At 43.4% G+C, this 21,842-nt stretch overlaps 3 protein-coding genes across 3 annotated transcripts; 1 reads left to right on the top strand and 2 right to left on the bottom strand.

Moving 5' to 3' along the window:
* Positions 1–372: 372 nt before the first annotated feature.
* Positions 373–3,660, bottom strand: LOC141769438 (nuclear factor 7, brain-like). Its single transcript, XM_074638498.1, has 2 exons — positions 1,782–3,660; positions 373–1,720 (listed from the first exon to the last, which is right to left on the bottom strand). The coding sequence occupies exon 1, from the start codon at positions 3,508–3,510 to the stop codon at positions 2,101–2,103; it is 1,410 nt and encodes a 469-aa protein (XP_074494599.1). The 5' UTR covers positions 3,511–3,660; the 3' UTR covers positions 373–1,720; positions 1,782–2,100.
* A 1,232-nt stretch (positions 3,661–4,892) lies between these two features.
* Positions 4,893–8,840, top strand: ciao1 (cytosolic iron-sulfur assembly component 1). The gene is made up of 7 exons (XM_074638500.1): positions 4,893–5,137; positions 6,156–6,304; positions 6,386–6,497; positions 6,634–6,722; positions 6,811–7,012; positions 7,847–7,916; positions 8,341–8,840. Exons 1-7 carry the CDS (start codon positions 4,999–5,001, stop codon positions 8,573–8,575), a joined length of 996 nt encoding a protein of 331 aa, XP_074494601.1. The 5' UTR covers positions 4,893–4,998; the 3' UTR covers positions 8,576–8,840.
* snrnp200 (small nuclear ribonucleoprotein 200 (U5)) lies at positions 8,841–21,642 on the bottom strand. Its single transcript, XM_074638499.1, has 44 exons — positions 21,340–21,642; positions 21,014–21,177; positions 19,989–20,160; positions 19,684–19,876; positions 19,510–19,565; positions 19,297–19,395; positions 19,023–19,175; positions 18,822–18,921; positions 18,592–18,728; positions 18,422–18,499; positions 18,098–18,271; positions 17,859–17,996; positions 17,600–17,755; positions 17,329–17,499; positions 17,053–17,246; positions 16,825–16,948; positions 16,554–16,703; positions 16,196–16,438; positions 15,922–16,110; positions 15,631–15,828; positions 15,366–15,518; positions 15,199–15,279; positions 14,830–14,913; positions 14,497–14,603; positions 14,292–14,410; positions 14,051–14,205; positions 13,778–13,967; positions 13,511–13,684; positions 13,191–13,351; positions 12,881–13,108; positions 12,585–12,776; positions 12,305–12,483; positions 12,044–12,195; positions 11,843–11,951; positions 11,640–11,748; positions 11,356–11,545; positions 11,074–11,238; positions 10,813–10,934; positions 10,549–10,692; positions 10,279–10,455; positions 10,032–10,192; positions 9,841–9,922; positions 9,646–9,738; positions 8,841–9,535 (listed from the first exon to the last, which is right to left on the bottom strand). Exons 1-44 carry the CDS (start codon positions 21,382–21,384, stop codon positions 9,386–9,388), a joined length of 6,411 nt encoding a protein of 2,136 aa, XP_074494600.1. The 5' UTR covers positions 21,385–21,642; the 3' UTR covers positions 8,841–9,385.
* Positions 21,643–21,842: the final 200 nt, after the last annotated feature.

Genomic DNA, 21,842 nt, shown 5'->3' on the forward strand with positions numbered 1-21,842 from the left:
AAATACATCTAAGACAGATATTTACTTGTATTCAATAGCTTTAAGTAATGATCCATTATGTTTTCATATAGCCTAAATCAGTTATGCATTATCTTCTGATAACTATATGCAACACAAATACTATGAAAGTTCCTCTTATTTGTACAGAAATCTACAGAAACACAAACTTCATTAACAGAATATCTCAGACCATACGGAACATAATAAACGTCCAAGAACTGTGACGTCACCTCACAGATAATCTGCACTATGTTAAAGTCAAATCAAATGGAATAATCAACAACAACAATTGCGTGCTGTAAACGATAAATGTCAGTTGGGTGTTGTGAATGATGAATGTAAGATGGTGAAAATTATGAAACGTGGCTCATGTTTTCATCAAATCACGACTGTTTTAATCAAATCGGCTTTAAATTAATCACACCACTTGATAATTTATCACTCAATTTCTCAATTCACACCCATTTTTACAGCTACATTATTGATTTGGAGTTGTATGAAAGTATAAGATACACATACATACAGTACATACACATACATACTGTACATATCCATACAAACACATGTGTACATACATACATAATCATAACATATTCCCAAGAACCCTGTATATTTGGGGAGCCATGTGGAGGGAGACAGTGTGAAGAATATGCATTAATAGAAAAATCTATCAGAAACTACTAAGAGGAGCAACTATTGATCGACCTGTGCAGCAAACAATAAAATGCATATAAATAAGTAACAGAAAGAAAAAGTTCAGTGTTCAAAATGAGCAACAAAACGTGGACTTTGTCTCTATCTTGTGGCGTTTATGGGAAGTGAAATGTGTCCATGCAATCACATGTCGTATACATGCTGTACATTCAATAATGTTGATGACATTATGCACATGTGAGCATGTTGTCCCTGAAAACTGCATTCAGTAGGTACATACAGAATTAATCAAATGTAAAAGTGAAATCATTTCTTAAACAATGTTGTCTTCTTGGAAATGCTTATCCATCTCTGCAGCCTTCATACACTGTTAGCATTATACAGTCCTGCTGACTGACTCAACTGGATTAAAGAAACACATCTTTATAGTGAACATCTTAATGCTCCTTAAGGTCAGTTTAGACAGCCATCACTACATCTCTGTGTATACAACCCTCAGTGCTCCCTCTCTTCAGTGAGGCTGTCTAGAACAGACTGGAGTATCAACACAACTTCAACTAACAAAGCTGATCAACAACTGACATGATTCTGCTTGTTTGTTTTTTTTATATGAGATTATAATGATGCAGTGAAGTTGTAGGAGGGTAAAGTTTAACCATCTTTTAAATGTGATTTCTGACTGTTTCTAATGTTGAGAACACACACAGTGAGGTCCAGACCAGTGTGAGAATCAAAACAACTCCATCTAAATTAAATAAGTTGCACAATTCATTTTTTTACAGTCAGGAGAAATTATGTTTTCAAGGAATTTGAAGCTGAAGCGGTTAAGATAATACGGAGAAGATATATTTCATTCCCTCTCCCTCCTAAAGTGAAAGAGGTGAACTTCAAAATCCTGAAGGAGATTTACACAACGAAGGAATTCATAAGACTGAGGTTTAACTTTGATGTGAATAACTGTGTATTTTGTGAAATTGAAAGTTTGGATCGTGTTTTTTTTAATTGTGAATCAGTGAAGTTTTTCTGTAATGACATGCAGAGCTGGCTACAATCCAAGAGGACTGAGCTGTCTCCATTGACAGAGAAAACTGTTGAATTTGGTGATATCTATTAGTTAAATGTTTTACCCCATTCACCTGTAGAGTCTCCCCTTAAAGAATCACACAGCTGGAGACAAAGTGTTTGGTATAGTGGAAACAGCAGATGTTATATTGTGGTCTGATTAAACACAAGATGCTGATAACCAGGTTATTAAGTCAAACTGATTTGGAGCTGTATGAAAGTTTAAGACTTGATGATGTAATGCAGTTTAAGTATTGAGTAAACATTATTTATGTTATAACTGTTGATTGTCTTGATTATATCAATGAGATCTAGACGGACAGTGAAGTCAGATTAAAGTCTGAACTAACACCAACGTGTCTGAACATCTCAGAGAATCTCAGTTTAACAGATTTTGATATCAGCAGTTTTAGCAGCACCAGCTGATCCAATACTGAAATATGGGAAGAGTTTCTCAGTGAAAGTGTCTCTGTGAGTGTAGATGTGAGTCATGTCTTCAGGGTCGTAGAAGGACACCTCTCCCATGTCATAGTCCAGCTGGACTCTGATCCTCTGGAGACTCTTCTTCAGTCTGACTGTCTCACAAAGACCATTAGTGTATTTTCCACTGTCATTAACTAAACACCAGATACCATGTTTTGGTGAGGCATATCTCTCTCCCTTCCTGTCAGCTGACTCTTTAGCCAAACCTACATTCCAGTCAGGATGGTCTCCCACCTCCACCTCCCAGCTGTGTTTCCCTGAGCTGAAGCCCTCAGAGCCCAGAACAGTGATAGAATTTGTGTTTCTCTCTGGATTGTCAGGAAGCTGCTGCCTTCTGTCTCCACGTCTCACACTGGTCAGATCATCAGACAGATAGAGCCAGCGGTTTGCAGTGTTTGGGTCCAGAATGACAGGACTGAAGTGGACCTTGTCCTTCATCTTCTCCCAGACTCTGAAGGACAGGTTGCCCAGGTGTTTGGCCACATCTACCAGCGCTCCTGAGACCAGCTGTGGATCTGACAGTGAGCACTGGACTCTGGCTCTGGTCTGAGTGGCTTTATAACTGCTGAGGAAGGGCACGTTGTGTTTCTGCAGGTCTTCTTCAACAGCAGAGATACTGTCTGACAGAGAGGAGATGTGCTCCTGAATCATCTTCATCTCTCTGCTGATAGTCTTCCCCTTCTGCTCCTCTTCCTCCCTCAGAGCTGCCAGTCTGGACTCCTCTTCCTCTTTCAGGAACTGCTGGAGCTTGTTGAACTCTGCTCTGATCTGCTTCTCTGTGGACAACAGCTGCTTCTTGGAGTGTTGAATCACTTCATTGTATGTTTTCTCCACTTGTTTGTGTTTGTCCCTCTTGTCCTGTAGAGACTTTAAGTCAGATTTCAGCTGGACCTTCAGGTCACTGACTGCTTGTTCTATAGGAACCACCTTGTGACCCTGGTGGAGAAAAATCTCACAGACAGGACACAAAGCTCTCTCTTCATCCTTACAGAACAGTTTAGTCTCTTCTTGATGTTTACTACACACCACCATTACCTTCTTCTCTTCTTTTTCTGTCTCAGATGATCCAGCTTTCTGTCTCTCAGCAAACAAGTCAGACAGTTCCTTCAGTGCAAAGTTCACCTCAAGATGATCCTTTGAGGATTTTCTTTTACAAATAGGACAGTTTTTGTTTTCAGCTTGTTCCCAGAATTTCTTCAGGCAGCTTGAACAGAAGCTGTGGTTGCAGCTCAGAGACACAGGATCTCTGAATGTCTCTGAACACACATGGCAGTTCAGGAAACTTCCAACAACAGCAAGTTTTTCAGCCATTCTTTCAAAAGCAAGACTCACCGAGTTACTGTCCGGTCTCTTGATTACTTCAAATACTCCAAATGTGTGTTTTCCAGCAGAGATCTCACACCCTGTAATGGCGTCTCAGCTCTGATCAACAATGTCAAAGTCTATTTTTATTTTTACTCTCCTCTCTCACAGGGTGAATTATTATCAGCAAGAAATGCTGCCATGTCATTATGTCACCAGCAGATGGTGTCAGGATGTCATGTTGAACACTTTCCTCTTCATTAAGAACAATTCCATTTCATTTTTTTAACTCTATAATCAATTTTCATAGACAAAACAAAATAAAATGCAAAATAGGTATAAATAATTGTGACTTCTCCTGTTTTGTTTCGCTAAATAAATAATAGAAATGTTCATAAAATGCCAAAAACAAGGAGAGGATTGTAATGTTTTAGTCTAACGAGGACTGAACATTTCAACAGGCTGACTGACACTAAACCAGTTGCATGACTTTGTTAGTTTCATCCAGTTGGACTAAATATATAGCACTCTCTAAACCTGCAGAAAACTCACTAAAATGACTGTTGTTTTTTCACATTGTGTCACAGTATATGTACAAATAATAATCATGATATAGAATCTACATAAAGTCTCTCAACCTGACTGTATTTGTTTTACTTTCTGGCACATTTTCTCTCTCATTCATTCATTCATTCATTCATTCATTCATTCATTCATTCATGAGTTTTGATGATGATGGTACAGCAGCACAAAATAAATGTTGGCCTCTTAAGAGCTGAAAAGACTCATGTCTGAGATATGATTCAGTCTGAATCATGTGTTTGAGATGATTTGACTCATCTGGTGCCTGATGAAGCAACAACAACATCAAGAGACACAGCAGTGATGCATTTCTTAGATACTCTGGACATTCAGTATGTCTGACAAACAGAACTGGGGTTTCTGTGAGCACCATATCTGATTGACAGCAAGCTAATATTGATAAATATAGAAATAGAAAGAGTAATTCTATGAGATAAACAAATATACATGTTTATATGTATATTTGTTTATCCATTTTTATCTATTAAGTTGTGTTACTTCCACCTCTCAAACCGAAGCACGAGGTGGCGGTAATGTGCATATTGCACTGGTTGTCCACCGCTGTTTAAACCACCGAAGAAGAAGTAGAAGATGAAAAAACAATAAACACGTGACGATCAAAGATGGCGGCATTTCCTGCTTGGTTGCATCTGTAAACTTCTTCTTTGTTCTTTTGGTGCAAATACATTCATCTTATTGTTTCCATTTACTCTTCAAGCTGACGTATTAACGGATTGTTTAGGACGGTATTACTGCGTGTCTCTGCGGGTTGTTGTTACAGTGCGTCGAGGTGTTTTATAGTTTATCTCGCGTCAGTTAACTGTCAGCGGTAACGGTCGGACCGGAGACGGACAGGAGACGGACCGGACGTGACAGCGGCTCAGGAACTTTAGATATATTGTTTGCAGTCCAGATATGAAGGAGGACTTGACGCTGGTCCAGAGACTGAGCGGACACCCGGACTCTCGGTGCTGGTTCGTCAGCTGGAGCCCGACCGGGACGCTGCTGGCCTCATGCGGGGGGGACAAGGCCATCCGGATCTGGGGACGAGAGGGTGAGAGTTTACTAGAGGAACCAGAGGACAGCTTTTCTACTGATTAAAACTAGTTACACTTCCTTCTGGGACACTTACAGACACCCAGGGCTCCTCAGCGTTGCCTCCTCGTTAATGTCACTACTCTAACCTTAGTTATTTCTGTTATAAGTTATAAGGAGTTCCTCCACGTCTTACTAGTGTGCCATGCGTCTCTCTGGTGGCTGATCAACACAAGACAACATGAAGCTGATGTTTGATGTTTCTGCCTTTTTACTCAGTCAAAGTAGTGAAGATACTTTCAATCATAGCAAATAATCTTCACTTCTATTTCCCCTTTGTAATATATAAGATAGATAGATATAGATATAGATAGATAGTAACTTTATTGATCCCGAGGGAAAGTTTCCAGCATCACAGCTCCATAGTGTAAAACATGTTAGTAAAAAGGCAGTACAAAAGTTAGTAGTACAAAGTACAGAAAAATATACCAGATATAAAAATACAAGGAGATGAAGAACATTGTTAAAAGTGAATATAGTGCAGGATAACAACTGTGATACAGGACTATTAAAAAGGTGAATATAGTGCAGAAGAGACTGTTAAAAAGTGAATCTAGTGCAGGGTAACTCCAGTAGCTTAGTCTATGAAAGTGCATTGTGTGCATTATTATCTGTCCTGCAGACCGTCCTCCTTTGACCCCTTTGAAAATGTCCATGCCAGTTTTTCCTCACCAAAATTTAGTGCAAGTTTGGATCGTTATTTAACCTCCTTCCGACGAGCTAGTATGACATGGTACCGATGGATTCCTTAGGTTTTCTAATTTCATGTGATACCAGTATCTTCAACCATTTGTTAGATAAAATAACTAGAGAGCGGTGTCTGTTTGGGCTAATCCAGTGAATTATATACTTGAATAACCAATGAACTTCATTACATTGATGCACAAATCCTGTAAATCCATATTGCCACTAAAGCTGTCTTGCTCATTGATTTTGTTGCTGCCTCAGTATAAACGGTATGACTTGTCTTTTTGTAGGTGACTCTTGGATATGTAAGAGTGTGGTCCAGGATGGACACCAGCGCACTGTGAGGAAAGTGGCGTGGTCTCCCTGTGGGAATTATCTGGCCTCTGCCAGCTTCGATGCAACCACATGCATCTGGAAAAAGAAGAATGATGATTTTGAGGTGAGATGAGATGTTTAATCTTCACTTTGAATATGCTGTATCTTTTGTAGATTTTACCCAGAGTTTCACCTTGTCTTCTAGAGTTTGACTGTGTTGGAAGGACATGAAAATGAGGTCAAGTGTGTGGCGTGGGCACCTTCGGGGAATCTGCTGGCAACATGTAGCCGAGACAAGAGTGTCTGGGTCTGGGAAGGTTTGTGTTAAACTACAGTGTGTCACAACCCCAGATGCATGCCATGAATCTAATTCATAGCAGGAAATCAGCAAACCTACTGATCTATCTCTTCGTATGTCCATGGAAATGATCTCTTTCTCTTTGCGTTTCACAGTGGATGAAGAAGATGAGTATGAGTGTGTTACCGTTGTGAACTCTCACACACAAGACGTCAAGCATATTGTGTGGCACCCGACCGGGGAGGTAGGTCACCCTCTGATCTATGCCCCCGAATGATTTCTCAATGTGTTGCACCATTATCTTACTATGTTTTTCCCATGTGTTTACACAGCTCCTGGCTTCATGCAGCTACGACAACAACATTTGTATTTACAAGGAAGAGGATGATGACTGGGAGTGCAAGGCCACCTTGCAAGGACACACGTCCACAGTCTGGAGTTTGACTTTTGATCCAACTGGACATAGGCTGGCCTCCTGCAGCGATGACCGCACCGTGAAGATTTGGAAAGAGTCTCCCAATGAAAGTGGACAGGGTGAGTCAAAGTGTAGTATGCCATAAAATTAGCATACAAAATGTCATAATATAGTTGAGGGGTCGGCAACTACATTTGTCCAAGGACCAGAATTTGTCTAAGCAGACACTGTGGGGCCAGACTTTAAAAAAAAAGCCTAATTAGCCTATCATTGTTTCATATTTTCAATTTTTTACACAAGTAATGTTATTTTTATCAGCCTGTATCCGTGTGAATAGACTCCTAAAAACATGTGTATTCCATAATAACTAGATACTTAATTAGAAAATGCTCTTACATCTCTGTCAAGGAGGCAGTTCACTGTGGCGTGATGGTTAAAACTGTAATTACAAAAAAAGGAATTGCAGAATGCAATACTTTAATTTCTGAACTGTATATATATTTAGGGCAAACAATACTATGCTATTTTTATGATATACTATACTGTACCTTTTTCTATTTTTATGACAAAAATAGCATAGTATTGTTTGCCCTAAATATATCATAATATATTATGTGATTAACATATCGTAGTATAGTTTGCCATAAAAATGTCATTCAAAATATCAGTATAGTATGTCATAAAAATATATAGTATGTCATTAAAATATCATATACAGTATGTATCAATTTAATTATTGATAAGTTTTACCAACACAAAGCACTTCAGCAGACAAAGAACACAGTTAGCTCTAGAAGACTAACAAGTGGAGCAGCTGCATACCATTGGAGACATTTAATATCAGTTACATACTTGAATTTATTTATACACATTTTATCTTTTTTAGGTCTAAGTAGACGGATGCTGCTGCACTATTTTATCTAACTTTTTCCCCTGCTCTGCTTGTTAAACAGGAGACTCGTCGTGGAAGTGTGTTTGCACTCTGTCTGGGTACCATGGACGAACAGTGTATGATGTCGCCTGGTAAGACCCATCTCCTTTTCATATACTGTATAGGCACAACGCACTCCGAGCGCTGGTTGTACTCTCGGCTTGTTGAGATCTGTAGATCAGTCTGCTCCTTCACTAAGGTTATCTCATCACATCGCCACACGTTCTCTGCCACGTCATGGAATGCTTTGCATTTATTTTTCCATATTATTGAGTGAATCTGATTAAACGCAAGGAAAATGTAGCATATGAGGGTAACTTGCACAGCCTTCCATAGTATTGGTTCAGAGGATAAATTGACACGAGTAAAATCATGTCAACTGCACTCAGTGTGCAAGAAAGAATTGCGTGAAACCTGCTAATAGAGCACTAGCTCAGTATGTCATTTTCACATGTTTGCATGCACTGGAATTTGTCATCATGTCAGATCAAACTGAAAACAGTGATCCTTGTTCAGGTGTCGGCTGACTGGCGCCCTGGCAACAGCGTGTGGTGACGATACGGTGCGAGTGTTTAAGGAGGATGAGACGGCCGATCCGGACCAGCCGGTGTTCTCGCTGGTTGCTCGGGCGACCAAAGCTCACACCCAGGATGTCAACTGTGTCGCCTGGAACCCAAAGGAGGCCGGACTCCTGGCCGCCTGCAGCGATGACGGAGAGATCACCATCTGGAGGTTCCAAGAGGAAGACTGAACAGTGAACATAACTGGCCTCACTGAACGAAAAAAACTTTATTGCAAGCTACACTGGGACTGTGTGTTCCTGAGGTCACCACGCAATATTGTTCATTCAACTTTTACAGCTTATCCGGATAGCTCGGCTGGATTCAGCTTGATATTACGGTGGTCACCTGTCATGTTTGTTTCTAAACTGAATACTTCACCGCATCTTGTGCTTTGTAAGTCTACATATGTCTTTATAACAGCTGAATTAAGAATTTATTGACATTTAAAAACAATTGTGTGGCTTCTTTTTATTGCAAAAAATATTCCAGACAGCACATCATACTAAAAACATTGAGACCAGTCCAAGAATTACATTTCATAACAAAACAATTTAAGTCCAAAAATATAACTGGACAGTTTTCCTTGTATTTGAAGACCCAATCTGGAAAAAGAGCATACCGTCACTGACTTCATTTATAATGTGAATTTTTTCAACCTTTTAATTTAATTTTAGCAAGACCTGAAAACTGACAGATCACCAAGTACAAAGTTTTATAGACCTAATACACTCAGTGAGCAGGTTGCCATGCATCTGTAATACATGACTAATTATATTAACTGTACTGATCCTGTACACTTTGATTCTGGACTGGTGTACATCATTCGGGTGATTTAAAATGAAAGGTACTGAATAAAATGACTTATTTCCACGAGATAATGACATGCTTACAGACAGTGAAGGGCCATGAAACAGGCTGAATATCTACAGTAAAAAAACAAAAACGCCTACTAATCCCTCTCGAAATCAAACAAAATAATGCAATCATCATGTTACTGATCAGTCCGAGTCGCTGTCTCCCTCGCTGTCGGCCTCCTTCACGTCCGCGCTGAACTTGTACTCCTGGTCACAGCCCATGTATGCGTCACTCATGAAGTACAGGGTGTAGTTGTGAACGCCCATCGCTGGTGCGACAAAGTCCAGCTTGACCTGCAGAGGGGGGGGGGGGGGGGAATGACACATGAACAAAATGAGGCCTCTGTTGGTTTAAAGAGCATTTCTACTGGTCATGGGTCATATGTAGTGGGCGACTGACTAACCTTTGCTTTCTGCTGGAGAGTCAGCCTCTTGATAGAGATAAGGCTGTTAGACTTGGGGTCTCCGATCACCACCCACCAGCCCTCCTCACGTTTCTGTAATAATGAAAATGATTTACAAAAATAGTAAATAAAAAAAAAAAATTATAGATAAGAGACTCTTGGAAATGAAAAAATGGAAAAACCCATGGCGTTTACCTGTGGGAAAAGAGGTGCAATGACCGGCCCGGTCACCTCCTCCTCTCTCTCCAGCTGAACCTGGACCAGAACTGGACTGCCACTGTAAAGAAACATGGAAATAAACATCAACACAAGCCAAAAAATAGAAATGACTATGTATTCATCCAGTAATTACTGAAGACACCACCGCTGACAGAATCCATACACACCTCTTGATGTTTTCCTTCTCTGCTACTTCGTACGACAGCTCGATGTTGGGGTAGCGGTTACAGAAGCGAGCCACGTCAGCCATCTGGACGTCTGAGAGCTGCAGCAAAGCAGTTCTGTCTTCATCCTCCATCTCCATGATGTCAAAGATGCTCTCCACACCCTGATGGAAAAGAGCAGGGATAAGCTCGTCAGTGTAGTTTTGAAAGCACGAGTTTGATTTTAGAGAACGAGAGAACACTGACGTACCTTATCTGTGCAGCGCTTGATGTGCTCTGAGGTGAAGAAGGGCAGCTGTTTGAGGTACGAGTCCTTGGACCACATGGCCTGGGTTACCATCTGAGCCAGCTCCATAGCTGCCAGTGCGGGACTCAGCCAGCCGTTACTGGACAGCACGTCAACGCAGGCCTGGATCAGACGAACCGCCTACAAAAGCACAACACGCAGGTTTAATATGCGCACTGGAATCCAATCCAGAATTTCTCCCCACTCCGCGCCACAATCCCCGCGAATGTGTACCTTGCTCAGGATGTCCTCTGTGTCCGACTGCAGCTCAGCACTCAGCTGCATCCTGGAGAGGTGGGCTTGCAGCAGCAGGTTGGTCTTAACGTGGGGATCGTTGAACTTCGGGTTGTTCAGTTTGTGGGGCACTTTCTGTGCCAACTGAAATAGAAAAATAGGTTGTTCCAACACAATCAGTTTCATACTGACTTAGTAGAGAGGTGTTAATATTACTGTGATGTGCTAAGAGTGGTTCATTATATTGGAGATATGTTTGTTTACCTGTCGGAGAAGTGCATCCTCGTGATGTCTAATGGGAATGTTCTTGTACTCGGCAGCATTGGAGATGATCTCGATCAATCCACGGATCTTTGTCTTGGCGTTCAGGGACATGCTGAACAACTCTGCCAAACCCAACCAAACAACAAGTCAGTTATGTGTGAATTCAACACATTTCTTCATACATAAAGGATCTATGACAGGCAATGATAATCAGGCAATGATTTTCAGCGAGTGTGATAGGACAGTTGTGTTGGCACAAACCGATGGTGGTGTAGTTGATGTAGTAATAGGCAGCGATCATGCCCAGATTGAGTGGCGCTACATCCATCTCGTCCTCTATGCTGATGCACTTGGACTGCTCCAGGTCATGTAGCGTGTGTTCCACCAGCTCAGACAGGTGGTCCGACAGGTGACGATGGGACATGCCTGACAAGGTTGACACAAAACTTGACATTTAAGAGTTGATCCAGTATAAGAAAAAAAACATTTATTATTTTTAAAAACAGTTCTTTGCTTTTTAAAAGCCGACAGGATGAGACTCACCTTGCAGGTTGTAGTAGTTGGGGTTCTGGGTCATACGGCGGTAGAGGAACGTCCATGTCAGGTAGTCCACGGCGTCCTGCTTGTTCTCCACAGTCTTGGTGACGATCTCGGCATTGAAGTGGTCATGGAGGCAGTGGTCCAAGTGAGACTCCACCGGCAGCGGCTCGTACAGGAACTTCTTGAAGAAGTCCTATCAGGAAAAGGAAAAAACAAAACTGGTTCGTTCTTACTGTTGCAACTCACAGTTTTCAAAACTGAAGACAAGCAAATGGAGGTCTCTCTACCTTCTTGGAGCCCTGACACATGATAACACAGCGTCCCTCATCATCTAGCATGGGTCTGTTCGCCTTGCCCACCATCTGGAGGACGTCATATATGGGATAGTCCACATATCTGAGGGAAAAAAAAGAGGAGAATGTCACTAACACAATACATATTATGCATAGTACACGCCTCAGTGAGAGCACCAAACTAGTGGGAGCCTTACGCATGGATTTTGCCATTGTAGTACTGGGTGTCCATGACGATGACGAGGTGTGCGGAGATGTTGATGCCCCAGCAGAGTGAACGAGAGGACACCACCACCTGAACTGCGCCTGTAAATAAAGGAGAAGGACAAGAGAAATCATTATTTAGTCCTAAACCTCCATAGACCGAGCTGGAAGTGCAGAGCAGGAGCGAGTCGTACCCGAGTTGAAGAGCTGCTCCACTATTCTGCGTTCGGTTGCAGACAGGCCCTCGTGCAGGTAGCCCACGCCGTTGGCCAGAGTCTCTTTCAGAGTTGAGTCATTTATTTTCTCAAGGAATGGAGCGAGGTCTTTCTCAGCGCAATGCAAGAACCTACAGAGAGACAAACATTTAGTTTTTCGTCCAGCGTCGAGATGTAACATCAGACACCGTCACAGTCTACTCCTCATCTACAGGCATGATGTCATTGTGCACGACTGACCTCTGAGGAACCACGTCAGCAGCACAGAAAGTGAGGATGTCGATGGCCGTGAGGCGAGTCTGTCTGCGGGACGGGACGAACACCACGGCCGGCTTGGAGGGAGAGTGCTTCATGATGGCGTGGTACACTGGCTTAGCCATGGACAGCAGGCGAGTCTGAGTGTGACTCACGTTGAAGCCCTGAAACAGACCAGAGAAGTTAGCAGCAAATCAGGAATTCATGTTCTCTTGGCTGGCTGCACATTTGTGTATCCCTGTTTTTGTCGACGCAGGTTACAGACCTGGATGTGCAGCTCCAGAGGCACGGGTCTGACGTTGGGGTGGAAGTTGAACGTGGCTGTGGTGCTGCAGCCCAGCCAGTGGGCCACGTCTTTGGCGTTGGACAAAGACGAGCTGAGGGCCACGATGCGGATGGGGCGCTCGATCTGAGAGGAGATGTACCTCATCCTGGAGCAGATGACCTCTAGCACAGGCTGATGAAAAGAAACAAAAGGACATTAACATGACGCACAGTCTACAAATGACTATTTGCAGTGCACACCTAATGCGTAGGACGTGAAACCTATTGTGTTCTTACCCCATTTTCTCCTCCGATGAGGTGGGCCTCGTCCACGATGAAGAGGCTGACGTTCTGGACATTCTTCCTCTGTTTCCAGCGGCGAGACAGGATGTCCCATTTGTCGGGGGTGCTGACAATAATGTCGCCTTTTCCCAAGAGCTTCAGATCCGTGCTAGTTTCTCCCGTCAGCAGCACCACCTTTTTGTTCAGGATGTCCTGGAACTTCTGGTGCCAGTCGACAAACACCTGAGGGACAAAAAATGTACATGTTAGATGGAAAAAAAAATAAGCAATGTGGACATAAACATACTTCTAACCGACTTCATACCTGTTCGGCCAGTGCTTCCATTGGGGTGATGTAGACACAGCGACCTTCTGCGTTGTGCAGCAGCATCCTCAGAATAGCAAACTCTGCACAGATGGTCTTTCCACTGCCGGTGGGAGCTCCCACAAACACGTTATCGTCACTGTTGTACACGGCGTTGAACACTGGAGGGACAGAAACAACACAACCAATGAAGAAAACAATGTGAAATGGACAGAGAGCCTCTGAGCACTCTTTCGCCTGAAGAACCACAAATGGGAAAGCTATCGTTTGATTAAATGATGATGGAAAGTGGGGTACAGATTGGAAAACTCGTTCTGTACCTTGTGTCTGAATAGGGTTGAAGAAGGGGAACTTGTTCTGGTAGAGAGCCTCGAAGGCGGAGTTCCTGAGAGCAGTGACGGGCAGCGGCTGCAGGTCCAGCAGCTCAGTAGGCGGGGGGTACTTCTCTGGTAGGATCAAGTGACGGAAGGATACCGGGAGCTGAGTCTCACAGGCTGAGAAGAAACAGAAAAAATAAAGCAGTTAGTTGAAATGCTTACATAAACACACCGTGTGAACTCCATAAGGTTTCAATGAATTTTACGTACAGAGCCAACGGTCTGAGACCACGCGGATGAAGTACTGCGGCGGCAGAGGCTCGAACACTGGGACAAAGAAAGTCACGAGGTGTTCGTCCTGGGCGTACTTGGCTTTGAGCAGGAAGTACTCGTGGTGGAGGATGACCTCACTGTCCACATCCTCGACCAGGATCCAGAAAGCTTCGGACGATCCATGAATCTAAGAGATGAAATGAAAGTGTCAGCATGCTAAGAAACAGAGATTGTTGCAGCGCGTCATGGGTCTAACTACTAACTACTAACCTTGTCGTCCCACTGGAAGTCAGGCGTGATGGTGAGCTCCACTTTCAGAGTAGAGCGGGTGATGGGCTGCAGGTGGACAGCCAGGTCCAGTTTGGGGAACTGGTGGACGTATTTGTGGATGGTCTTCCCCATTTTGGGCATTCGGATCAGCTCGCCTGAAAAATTAAATGTATGGCTTTTAGTCACTCTCCAGGCTGAGGAGGGAATTCAGTGAGCATGCTGCGAGGGGACGAAAACTCACCAATCTCATTGTGGTTGAGGTCGTAGAGACGCTCAAAGGGGAAGTTCTTCTTCTCGATCTTCTTGATCACTTCCTCTGGCAGCTTCTTGAACTGTCGCAGAGGAGACATCGACTGCCACCTGCAGAGAACGGAGATACAGAAGATTAGCATCGGCACACAAAACACTGCACAGCCCGTTTGGAGAGGAAGGAGCGACAGACTTACATTCTCTTGTCAATCATCTTGCAGAGATTCATGGTCTTGTCTGTCAGTTGAGCCCAGCCTCTGTTGAGAACGATCTCAAATATGGCACGCATTAACCTTCCAGCACTCTGTAGGAAATAAAAACTAATTTAAAATCAACTTCAATTCAAGAACAAAGAACTTTGTTTATTTCCTTACCAACATGAATAAAATATATATTAATATATATATTTAATTAATGTTGATAATGAAATAAACGGTCATGTTTGGCAGCAACATTTTCAGAAAACCAATATTAAAACACATGTACAAGGGACATTTCTTTGACAATGATGAAAGCGGGTTCTGACGTACCTGTGTAACGTACACCATGTCGGCCATGAGAGCAAAGCCTTCCAGTTTGAGTTGAGAGATGAACGCCTGGAGCAGCACGTTGATCTGAAATGATAAGACAGGGCAACTTTTATTGGGATATAATTAATGCAACTTAGTGACACTGCTAGTGAATCTGCACGCCGGCAGCCTGTTGCACCACCTGTACGCAACTTCTCTCTTAAGTTAGGGTGCAAAGTCAACACTAAACGACACGTTGAATACTAGTTCGTTTGATACTAAAGCACCACAGAGAGGTTCATCTTAGGCGTAAAGTCTACACAAACCAAAATAATGTTATTGACAATTGAATGTATTTTTTACAAACTGATCACTTGTTATGAATGTTACCTTAGCACTGGGCTCCTCAATGCTTTCCTTCACAGGTATGGGAACTCTTTCCAGCAGCTTCTGAAGTTCCAGCTTCTCCTCCTAAAAGACACGGCAACATGTCAGTATTTACATTCAGCGTGTTAAATGGATTTATGTCGACCGTGACTGTCTGGAGACGACCGTACCTCTCTCACTGTGATGTTCCTGAACTCTGAGGAAAGTGAGAAGACTCTGAAGAGCTCAATCTCACTGAGAGTGGGCTTCAGCAGCTGGTTGTAAGTTTGAATGGAGTCATGGGTGATGTAGAAGTGACTGGCGATGCGTCCCAGGTCTGTAACCTTCAGGTTAAAAAAAGAAAAGACAACCATTAAAATCCCAAAGCAAACTAATCACTAACACGGCATTAAATAAATAATTAAGAGATGATAAGCGGCTGAGCTGTGTGCATACCTGGAAGCTGCCAGTCCTCTTGTCGTATTTGACGAGGCTGTTCTTGTCCAGGACGTTGGCTGCTGTGTGCACCAGGTCCATCCTGCGTCTCTCCAGCAGGGGGTCTGCACTCCGGTCGTCGTGGGAGACGCCGTACAGGGTGGGGTTGCGGAGCATGCGCACATACAGGTAGGTGTAGCCGAGCCAGTTCACAGCGTCCTGACGCAACAAAAATATGAGAAATTACAGAAATTGTAAAAGAAATAGAACATTTAATCAGCTCCTTATGCATCTGATTTACATGCCACTAACCTTTACGGTCTGCACATTGCCCAGCACTATCTCAGCATTGAGCATGTCCGGCAGCTTGCACACCATCTGACTCTCTATGGGTAGCTGCTGGTTGAGCAGGGACAGATAGTACTGCAGCTCTCCGTGGGACGTGATCAGGATTCCCTCTCCTTTGGTGTCGTACTGAGGACGACCGGCTCGTCCAAGCATCTGAAATAAGACATTGAGGGTTATTACTGTTAGTGAGAGGTACAAAGCACTCTTTCCTGCAGTTTAGTATCCTGCACAGACTCACCTGCAAAATGTCCAGGGCTCCGAGCTCAGTCCATCTGCCTTTCTCCGGGCTGTACACCTGAGTGCCTTTAATGATGACGGTGTGTGCCGGCAGGTTGACACCCCAAGCCAGAGTAGCCGTGGACACCAGAACCTGGATGTGTCGATCGGCAAACAGATCCTCCACCAGCGTACGGTCCACTCTGGTCATACCAGCGTGGTGGATCGCGAAGCCGTAAGGCAGCAAATCCTTCAGTTCGAGGTTCTGGATGAGAAAGTTCAGGTGTGAGTCTAACAGGGTTCTGAACGAGCACGAAAGAAACTCTGAATTTCATCTTATTTTGTTGCGGTGAAGTTTCAGGTTAGCGGTGTTGGCTCACCTTGCACTGCTCAGCCTCAGTTCTCAACACTTCAGTCGATGCTGAACCCTCTCTGAGGAAAAGACCCAGCGTGTCCTTCTCCAAACACATGTCTCTTATGGCCCTAGCTGTCTTTCCCGTCTCCTTCCTGGAGTGGACAAATACCAGCACCTGATGGAGACAAGTGAATGTCAGGAGTCTCCCAAAATCCGCGTGTAGAGTGAGGCAACTGCATGCTTGTAATTATAGTCAAAGTTTCTTCCTTGGGAAAAACAAGTCAGAGACGACTCACCTGGTTCTTGCCAGCATGCTCCATTATCTTTTCATAGACGATCTCATTCATGATCTGGAAACGTTTGATGGCCTTCTTCTCTGTGATGCCGACATAAGTCTGCTCAAGGGGCACCGGGCGGAAACTACAGAGTAAAAAAAAATGCGGTTATCAGAGATGAACATGCAAACGAGAAAACACATGTAGCCGTTAATGGAAAGTGTCCTCGTCATTCTCCAAAGGGCGTACCTGTTGTCGAAGTAGAACAGTCCCTTGGCGGGATCTACACGCAGGCAGGTGGCCACATCCTCGTAGTTGGGCAGTGTGGCGCTGAGGCCCAGCAGACGCACATCCTCCTGGGTCAGCTCCACGTTGCGGATGGTCCTCGCCACCAGAGATTCCAACACGGGTCCGCGGTCATCGTGCAGCAGGTGGATTTCATCCTGCAGGTGAGAGCTTTATGTCAAATCATCTGCACGTAAAATTAAACGTGTACTGTACGACGGAACCGTTCGCAGCACTTACAATGATAATGAGGCGCACTAGCTGGGTGTAGGTACGCTCTCCGCCTTTACGGGTGATGATGTCCCATTTCTCGGGGGTGCACACAATGATTTGTGTGGCGTTTATCTCCTCTTTACACAGCTGGTGGTCTCCTGTCAGCTCGGAAACGGTAATGCCGTAACTTGCCAAGCGCTGTGAAAAGGGAGAACGTAAGTAAATCACTAAAACCACACAGCCACTGAATGATTGATTTCATGTATAAAAATCTCTGCAGGACAGAGGTGGGACTCACCTTACTGAAACTTCCCACCATCTCCTGTACTAGCGAACGCATGGGCGCAATATAGATGATTTTGAAGTCGTCCACATTGATGGTTCCATCCAGGTTTATGTGCTTTCCAATTTCTCTCAGCATTGCCATCAAAGCAACGTTGGTCTTACCGGCTCCCTGTGTGCACAAAGAATAACCAAATTATAGGAGAAAACGCACTTGGGGGGGGGGGGGGGGGGGGACTGTTACAAAGCTTTTGGCTTTAACAAAGTTAACTTACCGTGGGTGCACACACTAGCAGGTTCTCGTCCGTCTCCAAGGTCGTCTTGTAGAGTTTGCTCTGGATGCGGTTCAGGGTTTTGAACCCTTCAAATCCAGCCTGTGCATACTTGGGCAGCTTCTCGATGGGAACAAGCACCTGATGAGACAACAATATGCTGAATGAAGGACTGCTCATCACTGAAACGTTTGCACTAGTTGCTGCATAGTTTTCTGTAATGAGACGCGTAACCAACGAACCTCATCGTCCGCAAACGGCTTGGGTTTGAGGGCAGGCACGTGGACTTCTTCGTAGCCTTTGCGCTGTTTGCGAAATGAGCCATCTGGCAGTTGGCAACGCTTGTTGGCCATGAAATGGCTCCCCTGTGTGAAGGCCAGGTCCTCAAGGTCCAGCAACTGTCGAGGTGCCAATGACTGTAGGATAAAAAGAACGACATGTCAACCTTAGTGTATACATAACTGATACTATTTTACTACCCCAATGTAATCTTGGGTTAGTTTATGGGGAAAAATACCATAGGTAGCTTGCATGATGTGCAGTTGATATATGAACACATAATTTACCTCTCCATGGTCGATGTCCATCGCTTCCAAGTCATCAACACGAGACTTCCTCACCCTCTCCCTGCGAGATCGTTCCTCCTAAGAACACAAAAACCCATGAATAACAGATGTGATGGACTAAACTAAAGAGATACTTTGATGCAATTTCTTGCACACTTTTACAAGCTTACCCGAATAATATCCTCCTTCTCCGTCTCTTGCAGCTGGTAAAGGATCTTCGACAGCTCCTGATCAGACTCCATCTTTCCTATGATCCGCTCCTTTTCTGCCTCACTCTGAGCACTCGCCAGCATGGTACAATACTGAACTGTGTGTCAGAAGAAAGAAAGTGATTAACTTAAAAAAAAAAGGCACAAGATCCAATCATTTGAAACAACCTCGATGTACCCCGCTGACTTACTCATGCGGCGATGCTGACGGAGGATTTTGATGAAATCGAAGGTGTTGAAGCCGAGCAGCAACACCAGCTGGTTCTCACATTCTCTATCATCGCTGGCCGTCTGTGGAATACAGACACACAATGGATGAGCGAGGCCCAAAAATGCACACGTGTGTGCTAAACAAAAAGCTCCCAGCACACCAGATGTCAGAGATACTGTACCTTGAGGATTTCCAAGACTTCATCGGCTTTCTTTTGGGAGACGATGGCATCGTCGTAGAAACGGCTGAGCTGACGCTGGAGCCAAAAGGCATCGATGTCTCGAGGATGTAGATCTTTTTTCTTCACCGTCATCACGTCGCCTGTGGCACCAAGCTAAATAAAGAGTAATTTATTTACTTTCTGTGGAGTGTAGTGTGCAATAAGATACAACTATCTTTGTAAATAATACACTGGTTTAATTCAGTTCAAATATTGAGTCAGATGTTACACTTACGTTGGCTGAAAGAGCGCAGCCGACACCTGCCTCCTCTCCTTCGCTGTCTTCATCCGAGTGTTCGTCTCGTACCTCTCCAAACTGGTCTTCATCCCCCTCCTAAATAACAAGGGAAAATAAAGATCAATGACCCATAAACCCAGAACTTGCAGCTCCAAAATCAGGGATAACTTAAGTTGTGTGATTCTTAAGGAATAAGCAGAAAGCCCTCACCTCCTCATCAGATTCAAACTGGACATTTACACCATACGTCTCATCGATGTTGTCATCTGTAAACAAAAGATAAAGTCCGCAATCACAAAAATAGTTCCATGGAAAACTGAAACATGACATACTTATCTTATATTATAATAATAAATACTGCATAGTTATTTCCGGTGTAATTACCCATATTCTGTAAGTCCTTGTCCCCTCCGTAGTCGGAGATCTTCTTGCCCAAATTAACCAACACGTGGTAGCGGGTGTCATCAGCAGGCCCAAGAAGCTGCTCTACTTCACGTCGCCTCTCCTTGTCCCTCATTTTATCATTCTTCAACACCGCTAATACTTCATCAGCCGCTCCACACAGAATATCACGCGGCTGCAGGAAGATATAATAATAAGTAGGTCAATAAAGGCTTCAGGTGCTGGTCGCTGATGAAAAACACAAGCTGACATTTAAACAAAACGGGTGTTTTAGAGTTTTTTCTGACCTGATCTCCCAAAGCAGCATGGATGAAGCTGAGCAACACTTCATAGGTCTCTCTGGTTTCTTTGGTTTTAGGCTTGTACACGATGCCCACCATTTCATCAATGCCTTCAGACAGAAGGGTGTAACCCTTCATTCTGTTGGTGTCGTGTCTGTCCTCGTCTCTTTTTCGCCTCCTGTATAGACGGAACAAAATGAAAAGGATTAGGGTAGTGTCGCTCTGTGGACACCAGAACAACATAACTGAGGTGTGTTATGAGCATCCTACATTAAATGCTTTACACATTTGTGCCAAATATTTTCTCGAACCACAGCACAGATTATTTCAGTACGAAAAGAGAAACACCTTGCAGCGCCATCAAACAGGCTTGTGTTGACACTTGTCAATCCACAAACTATAATAATGTTATATGTTGTGGCAATGCCTAAACAGACTAAAACATGTACACACACACATTAGTATGTTGTTTTAACTTGACAATAATCATCGTTTAGCAACTTCTTTAAATCTAATTCACATAATACTAGACAGGTTAATCATCTTCACCTGCCTTTTTACAAAACAAAACATGGCCTTTAGTCCCTCAGATATCGTGGTGTACAAATATGGAACACCGAAATACACGTTATCAAGAGCTCGTTATCCTTAGAGCATTTTAAAAGGAAATTATCACATTTAATTCATGATGTCTAATTATCTTTTGATATGTTTAGATGTATTTTATTTTCTGTACTGTTTTTTGTATGTATTTCATTGTTTTTATTGGATTGTTTCCCACTGTTTGGTTGGTTTTTCTGCACATTTTGTGTACTTCTTGTTGTTTAACTTTTGTTGTATTTTTTAAATGATGTTAGTTTAGATCTTTCTCAATGTGTTTCTTCTGGGGTTAGGTGGAGGTCCTTTGTATAAGCCTGTGGCCTCTGGACCTCTCCTGACACATTTGTTTTTTTCATTGACTGGATTTTTGTGCAGTTTTATATATGTGCAAATAAAAAAAGACAATCAAAATGTTGTTGTTGTTGACTGACTTGTCTCGTCTCTCCTCCAGCTTCTGGGGTTTAGTCCTCTGCGCCTTGTCACCCATCTTGGTGTTGTCCATCTTCCCCACCAGGGTGAGCACCTCTCCGGTGGGCTCATCTCTCCGTGTGCGGTCGATCAGAGAGCGATCGGCTTGTAACACCAAGTTGGAGTTCTAACAATTCAACAACAAAGACAACGTGGTCAGTCAGGAGTCAGGACAGCAAGTCTGCACAGCTAAACTAAACACAGAGTTTAAAACATATGATGTTAGCAACTTGATAAAGTAGGATCATATGAATTATGGTTACTCCTCTCTATGTGTTCCTCTACTCACCGCTTTGTACTCGTACTGCAGGCTCCGGGCAGTAACATCCGCCATGGTGCTGGTTTACTCTGCTAGCTTTTACCCGCTGAACCTTTAACAAACCTGAACTCAACACATCCACAGAGTTCACTTCACTCTGTCTGTTTATGTAGACGCGGGGAACATCGATGCAATAGTCAGATGTAGTAGCATGAGATGGTCCCGAGTTTCATTCAAGTAAAGTGCGTCTGTAGTACGTTACGTAAAGCAGGTGATGCTAACAGGATAACACGAGCGCACAACAAGCCAATGCTGGTTTCCGCTTCCGGTGTCAAAGGTCACGGAACAACACGGAGCAGAAACAAACAGCGCCCCCTTTATATCTCTTTATATCTCTTTATATCTATGAGCTCATCGTACTGTCATTTTATTAATTGCCTGTATCCATATTAGAGTATTTGTATGATACAAAATCTTTTGATTAATCAGTATTGTTCTTTGAATCTGTATTCAACTGCTTCTTCTGCTACTAC

The sequence above is a fragment of the Sebastes fasciatus genome, chromosome 6, assembly GCF_043250625.1.
Source record: "Sebastes fasciatus isolate fSebFas1 chromosome 6, fSebFas1.pri, whole genome shotgun sequence".
Taxonomy (NCBI): domain Eukaryota; kingdom Metazoa; phylum Chordata; class Actinopteri; order Perciformes; family Sebastidae; genus Sebastes; species Sebastes fasciatus.